General features: G+C 37.2%; 1 protein-coding gene across 3 annotated transcripts; it reads right to left on the minus strand.

The window, feature by feature from the left end:
* Positions 1-185: 185 nt before the first annotated feature.
* On the minus strand, positions 186-17423 carry pparaa (peroxisome proliferator-activated receptor alpha a). 3 transcript variants are annotated; one of them, XM_079263044.1, is made up of 8 exons: positions 15278-17423; positions 9902-10135; positions 9200-9354; positions 4038-4176; positions 2825-3024; positions 2466-2732; positions 2118-2361; positions 186-1986 (listed from the first exon to the last, which is right to left on the minus strand). In XM_079263044.1, exons 2-8 carry the CDS (start codon positions 10107-10109, stop codon positions 1742-1744), a joined length of 1458 nt encoding a protein of 485 aa, XP_079119170.1. In that variant the 5' UTR covers positions 10110-10135; positions 15278-17423; the 3' UTR covers positions 186-1741. The 3 variants fall into 3 exon arrangements, with proteins under 3 accessions (XP_079119170.1, XP_079119169.1, XP_079119168.1); XM_079263043.1 differs by having other exon boundaries at positions 9902-10214; XM_079263042.1 differs by lacking the exon at positions 15278-17423 and having other exon boundaries at positions 9902-15216.
* Positions 17424-17844: the final 421 nt, after the last annotated feature.

The following is a 17844-nucleotide window of genomic DNA, read 5'->3' on the forward strand; positions in this document are numbered from 1 at the left end:
ACACTGTTCATGACAACAGGGAATGAAACAATCATGAACATCATGTTAAATGTCTTGGAGACAAAGTCAAAGAAGCCAAAGAAGCCACATGGTTTGGCCATGTACAGAAAAGGGACAGTAAATTTATTTGCAGAATGATGCTGTGGTTGGCACTACCACACAATATGCCCGGAGGAGGCCAAAGAAGAGATTTATGGATGTGGTGAGGGAGGACAAAGTTAGCAAGTGTAAGAGAAGATTATGCAGAAGAAAGAGGTGGAGGAAGATCATTCACTGTGATGGCCCCTGAAGGGAATAATAAAAAGGAAAGTTACTGGTTTGGCATGAAGGTCAGCTTAGGAGCAGGACCCCAAAACAAATATTTCCAATAAGAATGAAATTGGCCACAGGCAGAGATATACCGGTAAACTTAAAGAACCAAATGAAAAAAAAGCCAAAAGAAAGACTTGTTATACTACAAATCATGCAAAATTAGCAATGGCTTGGTTGTTTTGTCTTTTTAATTTAAGATTTTCTGGTCCGTTGTAGAATAACTAAAACCTAAAAATAATTTTGGGATAAGACATAATAATGTATGAGATAGACCAGTTTAAATATAACATTTTAAGAAACTTTAGAGCATCTTCACAAGAGCCTTTATCATACCTAGTTTTGTAAAACAACTCAATTCATAAAATCTTCATTTTTCAGATCATTAATTCATATTACAAAACAAAACTTAGTTTATTTTATGCTGCTACATAAAATCACTTTTAACTGAGACAGACAACAATTTTTATGATCAGTTTTATACAACATAAAGAATATAAACCACCTCATTATGACACAAAACAATTATTCAAAAACAAATTAATTACTTAACACAGAAATAAGGCAACTCATTCCTTTACTTTCCGCAGTTAGCATATTTTTGTCCTATTTACAAAATATCACATAACCCAGCTTAATAGGGTATTGTGTTTTTAGTGAAAATATTCCACACTGGGAATTGTAGGAAAATAAACACATAATAGGATTTCTACAAAACATTCTTAACTCTATAAAATAGTCAATCTAAATATGAAAAAAGGTTACAGGTAAGCTATCATGCTGGCTTGGTCTAAAGCTGTAAAGGAGAGGATTTTTTTTTATGTACAACACAAAAAACTACAGTTTACTAAAATTATTTCTTCTTACAACAAAATAGAAGCTACATTAGTTATGTTCAACTTGTGGTAAAGTCATGCAGCAGAAGTAAATGGCACATTATGAATATTTAAATGGATACTTCTCAGTCTTAAAACTGGAAGGGGGAGAGGGAGAACTGGCTAACTTTAAAGTTACCAAATGGCAGAAAATGAAAACAGGAGCAACTACACACAAAGGCATTCACGTTTCATGTTCATTAGCTCAAGTGGTTCCAGTGCACGCCTGACTTCTAAAGTCATATGAATACAAGTAACTGATTTTAAAAGCTGTGGAAAAATGCAGCGAGCTCCCCACTTTAGTTTTTCTTCAGTAACTCTGTAAAAGACATCATCAAGACTTAAATTACTGCATCATCTGTAACTTGAAGAAATGAGCTTATATCTATTCACATATGGTTAAAAGTGCAAAATGATCTATTGCATCCTTATTCACTGAAGCAGCCACATTATATACTCTAAATGGATAAAGTTCACCTCAACAGAGAGAACGGCTTCTTATGATTTGAACATTATTAGCATTATTATTAACACTAAGTAATACATATACAAACTCGTCAGTACATATCCCTGTATATTTCTTGCAGGAGCGGATGCAGCGACGTATCCTCTATTGTCTTGATTTCCTGAACCAGCTGTGCATGCTCTGTGACCAGCTCCCTCAGGTCAGCCAGTTTCTGCAGCAGTCTTGGGAAGAGAAAGGTGTCATCGGGATGGTTGGCCAGCAGGTGGAGCCGTAGAGCTTGAACAATGCTTTCCTGCAGCTGCTCCACCAGAGGTATGTCCACCAGGCCTGGACGGTCTGAAAGGGGGACAAAAAAAAAAAAAAAAAAAAAAGACAGTGACTATTAAGAGTTCAGTTTTATTTAGAACATCTAATTCTTTTTTTTTATTTTTCGATCAATTAATCTGTCTCAGAAAAACTGACGTTACCTCCGCAGCAGATAATAGCAGCCACATAAAGTGCCAGGTCACTGTCATCCAGGTCCAGTGAATTGAAGCGTGTGGCAAACTGGAATTTCGGCTCCATCATGTCGCTAAATGGACGTCGGAGGCTCTTAAGGAACTCGCGCGTGATGAAGCCTCCACCACGGGCCACTAGCAGGCCATCTTTGTTCATACATGAAGCCAGAAGGGTGAAAAGGGCTTCATAAACAGCATATTTCAACAGTGTCACCTAAAGGTACATAAGAAGGACACAGCATTACAATGACACAGCTTCATTTCTCACATGGATTGGCAAACAGATCACATATAATCTCAGATTATTTCATAGCTCACCTGATCATTCAAATCCAAGCTCTGAAAACCAGGCACAGCCTTGGCGAACTCCGTTAGCTCCGTGACTGTCTCCACTGAGGTACTCTGGCAGCAGTAGAAGAGCCTGGCTTCAGCTTCCCTCTGCTGAAGCTCCTCACATGTCACAGAGGGAATCAGGCCGCCAACTTGCAGTTCGCTTTCAGACACCGAACACTCACCCTTTACCATATAGACCGCTAATGTTCTTTCGGCAAGCTGGAATGTTTCCATGTCATGGATGATCAAAGGCTGTTGGAAAAGACAGAGGACACTATGACTGGAAGTGATACAAAGGACAGACACACGAAGCAAAAATAAAATGTCAAACTTTATTACTCTACCGGCTTGTTGGTTTTTCCGGTGAGTATGAGCCGTGCTTTTGCTTTATTCATATTGAAGTTCTTCATGTAGGCTTCGTGGATCTGCCGGATTAGAACCTTGTGGTCAGCCTTAATGGGAGTTTCTACGTCCTTCTCTACCACCTTGCTTTCTTCCTTGAGCTTCAGCTTCTCTGCTTGGGGCATCCGCCCAAATCGGATGGCTGATGAATAAAAAAAATCCTCATTAGGAAATTATGGAGGATTTTTGTTCATTTCACTCTTACTTCAAATACAGAGACATCAGTCAATAGGCATTTCCAAATTAACACATCTGGTCCATTCTGCTTTATTCTCATTCTTCAAAGGCTTATCATCATCCTCTTATGCTTCTGACACTGCTCTGTCTGCAGCAGAAGGCCAGTGCAATAAACCCAATGAACTGTCCGCTGTCAGTACAAGTGACAGACCAGATGTGGCGCTGTATGCATTAGGGTTTCCCAAGTGTAAAAACAGCACATGGTTCTATAAATAACTAGTCAATGTAAAGCATGTTAAACCGGAGCTGAATCAAAGAGGGACATGGCCTTCTGTTGTAATGAACACATGCTATGGATGCTGACCAAGGACAGTCTTACCACAGTTATATGGAAGTGTGTTTGCAAGGCTCAAAGTTGTAGCTGCTAGTTTCTACCAAAAACCATATGACAGCTTGGGCTGTCATGTCATGATTTCAGTGATTAATTTACTGGGGTTTTTTTCATTATGTTTAAATGTATTACAGAAAATCATATTTACTTTACATACTGTACACTACCAGTCAAAGGTTTTGACACTCTTTCCTATAAGATTTGACAGGAAAAAGTGTATAAACTTCTGACTGGTAGTATATAAGATTTTTCTTTTTTCTGCTCCTTATTTATTAAAGTGTTTGTATTGTTTGCATTATTTATGTTTGTATTGATTGTTTGTAGATTTGCTGTACTTGGGATCACTGTACTGTTGTATGACCTATTTTATGCCAAGCTTAAATCATCACCTCTCTGTCACCGAGCAAACAAGCCACACTTTTTCAGTTTTTTTCTAATTAAATTATCATGAACTTTGTTGTGAACCAAGCTTTAACATCCGAAATGAAGCCCGTAAGTTAGATATAACTATTAGCTATCTTGCCACTTTTCAGAGCATTGCACATTTAATGAAATGCAATGAGATTTAATGAAATATTAGTAATTACCATTATGTGACATCCCCACAGACAGGCACTTGTGGAATCTGCAGTACTGGCACTTGTTTCGATTCTTCTTTAAGATTTTGCAGTTGCGTTCACATTTATCATACTCCAGCTTCAGTCTGATGGTCCTCCTAAAGAAACCCTGATGGAGACAGGCATGAAATATTTAGCTTTCTTGTTATATGAAGCTTAATTGAAAAGAAAGGAAAAAAAAACATTAGTAAAACCTCAGCCCACATGAAAATTGGTGAGCCTTCTTATGTCTTTAAAGTAAGCAAAATTTGGTTTCATGACCTTCCCTTGTCCCATCCATAGAGATTCCTCCCGACTCTCTGAATCTTTTAGTGACATACACTGTCGATGGTGGAATCTTAAGTCTTTGCAGTTCGATCAGATTTTTTTTCTGAAACAATTTTACAGTTTTCAGATGCAGTTTGTCACAGATTGGTGAACCTCTCACTATCTCTATATTTGAGAGGTCCCGCTTCTCTGAAAAGGTTTTTTTTTTATATATATACCCAATCACTTTACTGGCTGGTTATCAATAAACATAATTATTTGTCAAATACTTCTCTGTTGTTTTTTTTTATTTGTATCAATCAATTTTCCAGTCTTTTTGCTCCAACTCTCTTTAAGACATGTTTTCCACAAAATAGTCAAATGTATTAGTCTCAACATCTGATATGTTGTTTATGTGCAATTAAGAATTAAAAATGGGCTTTACATATATCCAAAGCATTGCAGTCTGTTTTTATTCATAACTGAACACAACATCACAACAATACATTAATGACAATTTGGGGTTTTATCTTTTATATTCAGGAGTACATATTTGAATTGAATAATATATTAATTGTCTTGTACATGAAAGATGTTATCCTAATAAACTTGCCTTGCCTTACCTTATTTTTTATAATGAATCCTGAAGGAGACCAAGTTTAAGAAGTGTACACCAAGAAGTTCTTGTTAAAGTACAAATACATGAACAAATATATAAATAAATAAAATTGAAACTTATTCAGAGAGCTCTAAAATTTCAGTTTAGATATCACATTTAATACAACTATCGATATATGTTTTTCTATTCTTTATGTTACAAAACGATTACAATAGATCTGCTTTACCTTAATTCTAATCTAAATGTATTATTACAGGAATTAAAGTAAGCCAAAGACAATCCTTATATTCAAATGTTGTGCATCTTAAAAACAGAGTTGATAAACCTTTTGTATGGTTGGCTGGGGAATTTCTCATGTAATAGCAATGGATATGTCAAATGCACATAGACACATGCAACATTTTAAATTTCATTATATGCCCTTTAAAAAGAGATGCACTTGAGATCATGCAATCAATCTCGCTCCCTTCAAGGGGAATTCCTGATTAGGCAAGACAGCCTACAACTCATCGACAGACACTGAGGGCGCCAGGCCAACACAAGCTAACAGATGTCACACATGTGCCAAAACATATGACTCTCTGATGAACGCTCGCACACACACACACACATCAATGAGTTTTCTGTCAAGACACTTTTCAACCCTCACTGTCAAGTAGGAAATATGAATTTTTTGGCAATATATCTCGAGCCACATGTTCATGGAATTCATCAGCCTTCTTCTTGCACAACATCCTGGCAGCTTTTATGCAGAAGAGCAGTTTCAGCATATTGCTATTAAAAGTTATTATGTGTCACATATCACTTTTTGTGTCGTTTTAAACCAAAAGCATTTGGTTTTGTGGAAGAGCTGGGTGAACCTCCCCTGCACTGGGTTAATGGGGAGCTCTGAAGGCCAAAGCATGTGGTACAGCACCATATGTCAGTAATAAGAAGTGCATTACATGTAAACAGAGCTGGGCAAAGAGGAAACCAGATGTGTTAGGTTTACAGCATACAGTGGAGAAAATAAGTTTTGATATAAGCTGATTTAGCAAGTTTTCCCACTTACAAAGAATGGCGAAAGTCTAAAATTTTCATCAAAAAAAGAAAATCTAAAAAGATCACTGTGTATGATTTTTAAATAATTATTTGTTGCAATAAAAAGCTAAAAAAGGTGTTGATAAAATAGAAAATAGAGCTTAATATGTGGTACAGTGATCTTTGTTTTCATACCAAAGGTCAGATGTTTTTCTGTAGTTGTTCACCAGGTTTGTACACACGGCAGGCATTTGGGCCCTCTCCTCCATGATCTTCTCCAAATCTTTCAGGTTTTTGGGGCAACATAGTTTAGGGGCACAGAGTTTCCATTTGGTTCGGGCTAGTTAGGCCACTCCACAACCTTGAAATGTTTCTTATGGAGCCACTCCTTAGTTGCTAGTTGCCCTGGCTGTGTGTTTTGTCATGCTGGAGGACACAGCCATGACCAATTGGTTGGGATGGCGTTCTTGGGATTGTGCTCATCCATCTTCTTCCAAACACAGGGAGGATGACAGTGACACTAAAGAGTTCTTTTGTGGCCTTATCTGATCATGTGATTTCCTCCAACGCATCCTCTGAATCATCCATATGATCATTAATGATGTGCCATTCACAAACGAGTCAACTCTTTTGTCCAACTCGACTATGAACTATGGGAACCAAGTTCCTGTAGACAGCCATTCATTATTTTTGCCATTCAAGAGGGCACCATGTCAGCATCATACAAGAGGTTTGTTGATCCAAGTCTGTATCAACAAACTCTAACATGTTGAATATGACTTAAATCAGAATGTATCACTTATTCCAGTGTTTATTTTATGGCTAAAATTGTCTTTTAATGTAAAAGTAAAGAGAGAGATTCTTTTTAATGGTCTTTTGAACTGAACAGCTCCTAAACAAACGGCTCCCTTCAAAGAGATATAAATCCCATCACTAATAGTCATAGGCAAACTTTAAATGGGCCTGGGCATGTGCTGGCTTGAGCAGGGAGACCTTGAGCCCGCCGCAGGATTTTATAGTCTAGTATGTTACCAATGGTAACCTTTGCAGCTGTGTCTCCGCTTTCTTCCTGTCATTGACCAGTTCCTCCAGTGTAGTTCTGGGTAGATCCCTCACCATTTTGCCATGATCACTGATACTCTACAATGTGAAATCTTACATGGAGCCCTAGTCCAAGAGAGATTGATAGTCTTCTTGAGTTTCTTCCATTTTCTAATAATTGTTGTATTCTCACCAAGCTGCTTGCTGATTCTCCAGTAACCTATCCCAGCCTTGTGCATATCTACAATTTTGTCCCTGGTGTCTTTAGACGGCTCTTTGGTCTTGCCCACAGTGGAGACGTTTGCATCTGATTGACAGTGTGTGTACAGGTGTGTCTTACACAGCTAACAGTTCAAACAGGTGCAATTACTACAGGTAATAAGTGGATGATTGGAGGGCTTCTTGTAAACAAACAAACATTTGTGAGAACCAGAATCCTTGCTGGTTGTTAGGTGATCACATACTTACTGCATGAAATAAAATGTTTGGTTTTTTTTAAGATTCTTTCTTAAAGAGGCATGTACCTACGATGAAAATAAAAGACTTCTCCATTCTTTGTAGTTAAGAAAAATCCAGAAACAGCAGTGTAACAAATACTTATTTTCCCAGCTGTACATGTCCTGGCATGTCTGTGTATGGAAGAACAAACAAAGCCAGAGGCCAGTACAGATATATTCTGAGTGGAATATGTGACAACACTAATATCACAAGCAAAAGGTGTATTGTGAAATGTTTAAGAGCAAATCTCTTTCAGCAAAACATAAAGAAACCAGTGCTAACTCACAGATAAAGTTAGCTTGATTTAGCTAGCATTCTAAAGATTTTGTGGTTTATCTTTCATCTTAAAAGAGTATACCGACAACTTCTTTGGTCTAAATATCTCATATCACCAGCAAAGCGTTAAGCATTTATCCCAACCTATCTAAGCACATAACCCTCACACTGAGTGCGTCTCTCTTTAACTTGAGTTGTTGAATGATAACCAGAGCCCATCTAGCATGCAGGAATTTTTCCATGACGAGACACACTGTCAAAAGTCAGACACCAAAGAACAGAGTGTCATCAGAGCGCACCTTTAACAAGTGTTGCGCCCAGGTGTTCCACGTCACTATATCTGTAATTTAAAGCACCGCCACTCTCACACAACAGTGGCTGCTTGCCAAAACAGGCAGCTGCCCTGATGGAAAGATGAGCACTACTGGTAAGGATTCTGATGAGTGAGATGCGAGTCATAAACCCAGAGAAACCCAGGTCTATGGTTTCGCTGTAAATCTCACAGATGTGTATTGTGTAATGAGGGGAACATTGTATAAAAAAAACCTGGACAGACAGGTAAACATTTTGAAACATTATTCCCCTGCTTGTGTCCAATTGAAAACATGCAAAATGCCAAAACAATGACAAAATCACCAGCTACTGCACCAGTGGGTAATTTCCGTAATCTGGTCCGACTCTGGATTTCTTCATAATTGTTGCTGATGAGGAAAAACTTTAAAGGAATGAACATAAGGTCGAAAAGTTGTGCAAATATAGCACAAAGGCTCAGATTAGCAATGACAAACTACGGTCTGCTTACAGGGGTATACTCTACAACAAGGTCACATGACTGGACAAACACTGCAGTGATAATCCTCAATGGCTTTAACACACAGACTGATATTTGCAGTCTGCAGTCTGAGTGGCCCAATGTTCTCAAAGCTTGCAACAAGCATTTTTATGCTCTCTAAAATTGGAAGAATTTTGTTAAATGTACTGCTTTTAACCTGATTTAAACCTTCTTCTGAGTTCCTAAACTTTTTTCTTTTAAAGGTGACAGAATAAAGGGTAATAGTAGTTATAAACAACAGCGCTGTGAGTCTGTTTCAGCTCTACATAGAGTGAGAATCAAGGTCAGTGTGTACCCCACCTCACATGACCCACCTTATGTCTAAAAAACTTTCCACTGGCCTCGAGGTCAGGCACCTCTGGATGACAACCTTTGCAATGTGTTAAGGCATTGCATGCATTCATGCTTGTTTTTTCCACAGCACTGACGTGTTTTTGAACTTTTTCCCCTTTGGTAACAGCTACATGCAAAGACACTAAAGACAATATTTACCTTGGCAACATAAATGATCTGTCTTATAGTTTATATATTTGTATCTCATTACAGTGTAATGTATTTGCTGCTGCAGCACTATGGTTGCTGTATTTCTGTGTTTCTCACCTTGCAGCCTTCACATGCGTGTACTCCATAGTGGAAACCTGAAGCTTTGTCAGAACACACCCGACACTCCAGGTTTAGGGAGCTGAGGTTTTCCTCTGAGCCTGCTGCTGTTCCACACACCTCCGACAGTGGACTGGAGGCCGGGCTCAGGGTGTCTACAGCAGTAAGAAAAAAAATATCTTCAGGGTTATGTACAACAAATGTACAACAAATGTTTTTTAGGATAAATATAAAAAAGAAGAAAATACATGATTTATTTTGCTGCTTTATAATTTGCCATCTGGCTGATGACTCTCAGTATGTAAACTGTGTATATAGCCATATAACTGTGTAAATTAAAGACTGTAGATAAGGAGTAGTATTTAAATAGGCCTTGGGATTCCTTCTGCTCCTTCTCAAACAAGGCATAGTGTTACACAAATGTGCTTCCTTGTTTTGTATTGTATATGTGTTTGAGATAAATAAAATTTTTTAAAAAAGGGTTTGGGTAAAGAATATTTTGACATCATAGATTCACACGGTTAAAGCAGTACAGCTACAGCTTTACTTGAGCCTATTAAGTGAAGACACATGGCTAAAGGTTCAGTGTTATTCTCTATTTTACTTGTTACTTTATGAATGAACAAGATAATTACTTTATTTACTGCTTCATTTCAACAAGTCGTCTTCTGTTCCTTCAACCATGAGGTGATTTGGACTCACCCAATGTGATGGAGCTCTTTAACTCGGACCCAGTGCTCTGGTACTCTGGAAAATCAAACCCCAGCGTCTCATCTCCAATAGACTGGGAGATGTCAGGAAGATATTCTATTAGGTCTCCACACAGTGGACTGTCTAGCAGGGAAACCCCCATGGGGGATGGGGGACCGTAGAGATCCGCTGCCATCGTAGTGATCAGGGGCCCAAACATGAGGGGATGACCCCTCACTCACCTGACTGTGACAGGAGGGCAAAGTTAACATCGATACAGAAGATGCCTCATCAAAGCTGTTCATTTTCAAAAAGTCCTTTGTACCTACAACACATATTAGAAAAATCAATACAACAGTCCAGTAAAAACATGTGTCAATCAGCAACAAGATATGAGGTAAGGCTTCCACTGGATCACTGCAAATCAAGTGGACGCTTGATCAGATTCACTTGAGTGCCTTGAACTCTGTCATGTTTCTCAAAACATTCAGCAACAGTCTTAAGTGTGTAAAGGTGCATTTCTCTCCTTAACAAAGCCACTGCCACCAGGGAATTTTTATTAGTTTGAAGGGGTGCAACTCCTTTTTAAAAATGCTAAAACTGGTGGTACAAATCAAAGTAGCAGTTTTGTGAATGCCAATGTGCTGCAGAATATTGTCTGGAGAATCACAATACCTCTACTAGCTCGACTTTTCCTGTTCCTCAGGTCAACAATGCACACACAGCTGTCCAATGACTCATGAGACAAAGACCACATCACTGCACCGTGGTGTAGTTTTAAGACTCACATCGTCATTGTAGACACAATGGACGAGGATCTACTCAGCTCCATAAACACCAAACTATGATACGAAGCACGATCTGGCAACTCCACCATAACCCATCTTAAAAATTGTGTGGTTAAATAACATGGGTCAATTTTACTCCCTACATACATCAACAAGCATCAGATACTGATGATCCTGTTGCTTATTCCTTCTTAAACTGCCTTTGGTAGATACCTACCACAGGAAACACTCATCATCCTGAATCTGAGATGTTTTTACTCAGTTGTTTGCCTGAATTTCTACCAACTCAGAAACATTAACAGAATTCAAAGTTTAGTCTCCCAGAAAGACCAGGAGAAACTGATTGTTTACTAATCCCAGAATGGTTTAGGACCAGAACACATCTGTGATATGTTCTGCAAATATAAACCAAGCAGAGCTCTTCGATCCAAAGACTCAGGTCAACTCGTCCAGACCAGAGTCCAGACTAAACATGGAGAAGCAACTTTTAGCTGTTACCCTGCAAAAATATGGAACGAACTGGCAGTGGAGATTAAACTCTCACTAAATGTAGACACTTTTAAATCCATGGATAAAACCTTTCTTTTTTTCATGCACCTATGCATGAAATCTGCACAACTTTTAATTAATTCTGCTTTTAATTATTTTAATATATGATTTTATTGTGATTTTGCTTTTGTATTGTCTTTTATGCTTTTTTTTTACTCCATCTGTAATGCTTTTAATGTTTTATGTAAAGCACTTTAAATTGTCTAGTACATGAAAGGTGACATATAAACTTGCCCTGCCTCGCCTGCATAAGGCATATCCTTAAATCAGAGCTTCTTTCAATTGGTCTTTTAAAAAAAAAAAAAAGAGTTTTCTTGTGACCAGTTTTTGTATTTGTAAATCTAACAAATGTGCAGTTAGGTCAATATATATTTCCAAACTGAGTTTTGTTATATTTGTATCAGTTTTCAATTCAAAGTTATGAAATGAGCATTAGTTTTATGTGCAGATTCTAAGCTTTCGTTTGAGGGTATTCATATAGGATAAAATGTTTAGTAATTACAGGTCTTTAATATGTAGCGGTAATTAACAAAAGGATCTAAAGTATCTGAACAGTGACCTATAAAGCTATGTTGTGGGCTTTATAGGCTGTTCCATCAAGCATCTGTCGTCAATCAAGCAGGTAACACATCTGAAACTGATTCCAGATGTAACATTTGCATTTGTAAGCTGTTGTTGTGAGCCAACACCATACAGTCAGCTCTCAGTGAATGTGAAACAGACCATATTATTGACAAAAAAGAAATAAATAATAATAATAAAAACAAAAAAAAAAGGAATCCATCAGAGAGGTAGCTGTTATGTGGCAGAACCATATACTTCCAATGGCTCTGGGTCACTTGTGTTTATTGATGATGAGACAGGAGACAGAAGCAGCTGGAGGAAATCTAAAGTCAGAGGGATTTATGCTCTGCTCAGATTCAGCAGAGCTGATGGGATGTCACGTAACAGAACAGATGAACAATGATCCGAAACATACTGCAAAAGCAACCCAGGAGTTTTAGGCACAGAAGTGAAGTATTCTGACATGATTGAGTCAGTCATCGGATCTCAACCAATGACCATGAATTTCAGATGGGAGGTGGGCAGAAAGACCCACAAACAAGCAACAACTGAAGACAGCTGCTGTAAAGTTCACGCAAATGATCACAAAGGGGGAAACCCTGTGTTGATGCGTATAGTGATGTCTTATGGGTTCCAGATTTCAGGTAGTTGTTGGCTGAAAAGATGTTTTTAACAAAGTATTAAAAAATAAACATTTAATTTACAGTGCTGCTGATTGTCCAATTACTTTTGAGCCTGAAAAATGTCAAGACTTTGTATTAAAATGGTTGCATTTTGTAAATGCTTTACGATATTTTTGTTCAACCCCTTGAATTAAACCTGAAAGTGACATCTCAGTAGTTTACTTTCAAATCCAATTTGTTGGCATACAGAACCCAATATTTCTGGGCCTAACTGTATGACCAAGTTGTGGTTATTACATAATGACAATAACGCTGAAGCCCGACATTACTGAAAAAAAACTTGTATTTCCTTTGTCTTCTCCAAGAAAAACATCAAATATATTCACCTAAGTTAGCATAGTATAACTTTTTATTTCCCCATAAATAAAGTTTGTGTTCAAGATTAATCTATGAATGAACACCACCCTCAGTTTAAGGAGGAATCAATAGTTTATATCTACAAACTCTTGTTATTGTCTCTTGTTTCTCTCTAGAATAAATGAGCAAGATTTATCCCAAAGTTTAAGCCAATAAGCATTTGAACTTAAAAGCAGCTTCTTGCTCCTCTATTAACACAATTGTGACAGTGTCAGAATCACAAATCTTTCTTGCACACCGTGGTATAACATTGGTGTATCTGTTTTATGCATGGGGGAGTTATAATGGTGTTGCTTCTGGTTTCAACTGATGGTAGTGCTGCAATTTGGAGGATTCCAACTCAAAATATACATATATGTTGACCTGGATGAAAAAATGATTCAGCTGGAGTAAAACTGCAATTGGTTCCAGAATAAAACATGAAAATCCCAGTCTGCCCAGTTAAGTCACACATAGTTAAAAAACACTTATTGAGTACATAATGGGCTCTACACATATAGTGTTTACAATATATGATGTACGTTTTATATATCTGTCCTGCCTATGTTGATTTGTAAAAGCAGATATTCCAAGAATGTGTGGGTGGGAGTCTGGTGGAGCTCCCAGCTGCTCCCAGTGGGGTAACGGACATCTGTTTGAGCCATCACATAATATAAAAGAACCATGGTAAATGCTTGTGCTTTGCAACACTCACTCTGACTTCCTGTCATTCATGGCAAAAGATGTCAAGTGTTGTTGTGCAGTAAGCGGACTACTTTGAACTCTGCAAAGCATTTTTGGCTGTACATCCACAAAGCATTGATAAAGTCATGCGATTATAAACATAAGACATCTGGGGTTTTTTTCTGACAGCATTACAGCTTTGCCTGCATTGTAATGCTAACAACTCTAATCTGCAGACATTTCAGTTTTAATCTTAGTTTACACAGCTGCTTACAAAGAAATGTGACATACAAAAAAAATAAAAGCTTTAACTTTTATCTGCTAAAACTACTTTAAAGTGCAATTGATGACCTAATGCTTAGAACTGACATTTAAATGAAACGCTGCCTTTATCTGTCTGAGTGGCAAATATGTACTCTGTCAAGTCTTGCGGCCAGACGTCGAGGACATGATAAATGTATGCATGCTCCCTTTTGTTTGTTTAGTCTCTATGCTGCAGAATTTCAGGGGATGGGTCATGACAGTACATGAAAATTGTGTCAAAGGGCAATTCATATAGTATGTGTGAGTCTAAATGCAAAATATGGGGTGTATATAACACAGCTTCTCACTGTTATGGTGTAAGATGAAAGTGAAGCCATGAAGGGTGGCACTCTAAGATTGTTGTCAGTCAGGCGAGCAGCTTTGAAGTAAAGAATCTGACCTCTGACAGAGGGAAACCTTTAGATTGTCAGCAAAGATCTAGGGTTGGGTTCTAACTGCTAGCTGCTGTTTATTGCCTTGTGTGAAGTTTTTATTTAACATTTTTTCTTTCTGTGTATGACAAAAATGTAAACATTTTCCCTTGTTAGGCGGATTTCATTGGAGTACAAATCACCAAATCTGTACTCTGATATCACAAACTTTTGATTAACATATTTTAATGAAGTTTAACTTATAAAAAATTCCATCTCTTGTTTGAGAAATTTGGGTTCTAAATTGTAAGAATTTGTTAATCTTATGTTGTGTTTTGATAAAGATGATAAAACTCATGTAGTTTTGAGTCCTGCTAGGGTTTCTCTCAGTTGAAATGCTATTTAAACAGGTCACTCTACACTGAGTTAATTGACTTCAGTTCCCTGTCCACAGATGACTTGAGCCCAGCCCATGTTTCCCCATCATCTCAAAGGACATTGTCTTTTAGCTCCCAGAGGAACTCTAATCCCAGACTGTGTGCTCTATCTTTAGGTCAGAGGACAAGTGGAAACTGGAGTTGGTGTGACATGCACCCCCACAACCCAACAAAGCATATTACCAGATGACACAAAGGATAGAACTAACCAACAATCAAGATACAACTACTGTACTCACAGCTGCCCTTCTTACCAAACTTTGTACTTAAAATATATACAACTCTGTCGTACAGATGCCAGCAACTTTAGCTGACACTGGCAGTTTTGACCTTTCTAAATCTTTGATCTCAGATCACACATGTGTCACTAGGATATATATTAAAAAAAAAAAAAAAAAAAATCAAATACTTGACATGCAGGTAACAGTTATCATGATTGTTGTTGACCAAAACATTTTCAAACTTCTGGAGGTAAAATTTAAATTAATAACATACTATAAAAAGTGATTCTTTCTTACTTTGTAGAGAGCAAAACCTAAAAGTAAGCAGATACTAACGATGAAACAAGGTTAAGGGACTAACTTCGCAAAATCAACAAGCAGTAAAGCTTCTTAGGAATTTCTAATCGCGATTGCGCAACAGCCTAGTTTTGAAACAAAGATTGTTAAATTACCTGAGAGTCTGTTATTCCACGCATTTTCTGGCCATGTCGGACGTTTGATCACAAGGGAAGGTGTTAAGGTCCCGGGACATATAGATCTTGACCGGCTCCGTGTTGATCTTGACGCGTCACCTCCCCTCCTCGCTGTCACAAGTTACGGTCATCCTTTAGAGGAAGTAACGTAACGAGGCACGTAAACGTGACGTGTTAACGTCTTCACGCATCCTGACACACCTATAACTTTGGCCAATCAGCAGACGGGTCATTTATTTATTTATCTTTAAGTAAGTCATTTATTTTTTATAATCAGCGGGAAAATTGTTTTGTGGGAGCTCACTGTAAAGTCATATACATGTTTCTCTTTTTGATTAGCGAATAAAATGGCTGTTTGGGCGGCACTGAAATTAAATATTTATTGATATAAAGAATTAAACACCAAGAGCGCAATAGTAGCCATTTCGAGGTATTTAACTACACAAACGTACAATAAGTTGCTGCATACGTGCAATATGTCACAGTATAATTAAACACTTGACACCCTGTTACTGTGAATATTGTTCTTTACCATTGATCATAATATACATGTTCACTCCAAGTAAAATGTACTCGCCCTTTTATGCTTTACATCTTTGTCTTTGTTGTTTACAGTACATAACGCACATACAGTATATGTATAAATTTAGCTGCAAGTTTCACACAAAAATACAACAGTGTTGTTTTTAAAAGTCACATCCATTTTCATTGTAATGTGAGACAAAAAGCCAAAAGAACGTTTGGAATGCAGCATTTGTATCTTATTAAAGGTTTTGGCACTTTAGTCAGATTATCATTCTCATTTGCGACTGCTACTTAAGAAGAGGTGGCCTCTTTGTGCAAACTGGGCTCTTATTTGACTGCTGAAAAAGTCAAGAGACACAATTGACACATGCAGTGTCTGGCGCCATCTAATGTCAATGAATGCATTTCTATCCTGTAAATGACGGGCATCATTTTCTGAAGAATGGCAAACTGCAAATCTAACAAAAAGTTGTCATGTGATAGTTTTTTGTTTGGTTTTTTTTTTGTTTTGTTTGTTTGTTTTGCTTTATTGCTTTTTTTGTTTGTTTGTTTGTTTGTTTGTTTGTTTTTTACCATGCCTCATTTTAGATTTTTTTTTTAAACTCAGCACCTGCTTTCTGATTTGATCTGTCCAAGAAATATTTCCAGTTAGGGATGATTTTTTTTTTTTTTTTTTTTTTTTTTTTAGCTGTGAACCAGCAAAGTATATGTTTCAATGCAACTTAGAAAATAATGACCACATTCTTTACTGCAGATCAATAAAAATTTCTTTTAAATTTTTGACCATTATTTGTTTGATAGAATGTTACTCTTTTTTGATTGTGCATCATAAAAATATCACTTGGAAAATCTTAAGTAGCTGTCCCTTTTAAAACAGAAATGGCATATAATACATGTACTTTAAAAGCCTTTTTCTGATAAAGGCAAGTTACAGAAATTGGTTAGATTAGGGTTACAGCACCCGATTCATTAATTCAAGGAATCACATCATAAATCAGCATAAAAAAATGATCATGCCACATCCTGGTCGACTCATCACCACATACATCAAATTACTCACTACTACTTAGTTGTTCTGCCATTATTTACACTACCAGTCTGCCATTATTTATTATCAAGTATTGATAATATTATGAAAGAAAAACATACATGTATGCAGCTAAAATGATAAATCAATCAAAACTTTATTTATATAGCATGTTTCACACAATTAAATGCCGTACAATGTGGCACACACTTACCCATATTGTTGCATGCTACCTGTCAAAGTCTGTATACACGTCCCAATCAAATTTAATAGGAAAGCCCACTGACACGTCCTTCAGTACAGTACATAAATAAAAACAGAACCCTTACACTATTTTTACAGAACAGGGTAAAAAACTATAAAGTAATGCTATTTAGTATGTTGTGGCTCAGAACAACTTACCTATTTCCTAAAATCTTTGAGGTCGAATGCCAGTCTTTTGTCTGCCTTTGTAAATAAGAGCGTCCATTCTTTTCTTCAGTAGAAAGATGAGAAGGATGTATATGTACTCCTGTGATGTATTGCTGCCCTCCAGGGAAGGCAGTAGGTTGTATAGTTAGCTCCTGATGGGGTAAAATCACAACCCTGAAACCACACAACCTACTACCTCACCCTGTGCGAACACCATGAGTCACCCAGGTGGGTGTGGAGAGGATGTAGACTTGACGTTTTGTGCAGAACTCTTTAGTTATCATTGGTTAAAAAAAGACAAAGCTACTCTGTTATCGCACAGATACAGTTAGGTCCAAATGTACTTTCCAGGAAAATAAATCAATATAATAATTTCCACATGCGCCAGTCATAACAAAAAGAAATTGAAATTTGAAAATGTCAGAACAATCCAGAAAAATATTTTGCATTAAATAAACAATTTATATTAAATCACAAAAAATTTATGATTGTGATCCATTCTCAGTGATAAACAATAAAAACAAACATAATACACATTAAATATACAACATCCTCTGGTTTTTGACTAGCCTGTTTTTCTGCT

The sequence above is a fragment of the Telmatherina bonti genome (assembly GCF_933228915.1).
Source record: "Telmatherina bonti genome assembly, chromosome: 23".
Taxonomy (NCBI): Eukaryota; Metazoa; Chordata; class Actinopteri; order Atheriniformes; family Telmatherinidae; genus Telmatherina; species Telmatherina bonti.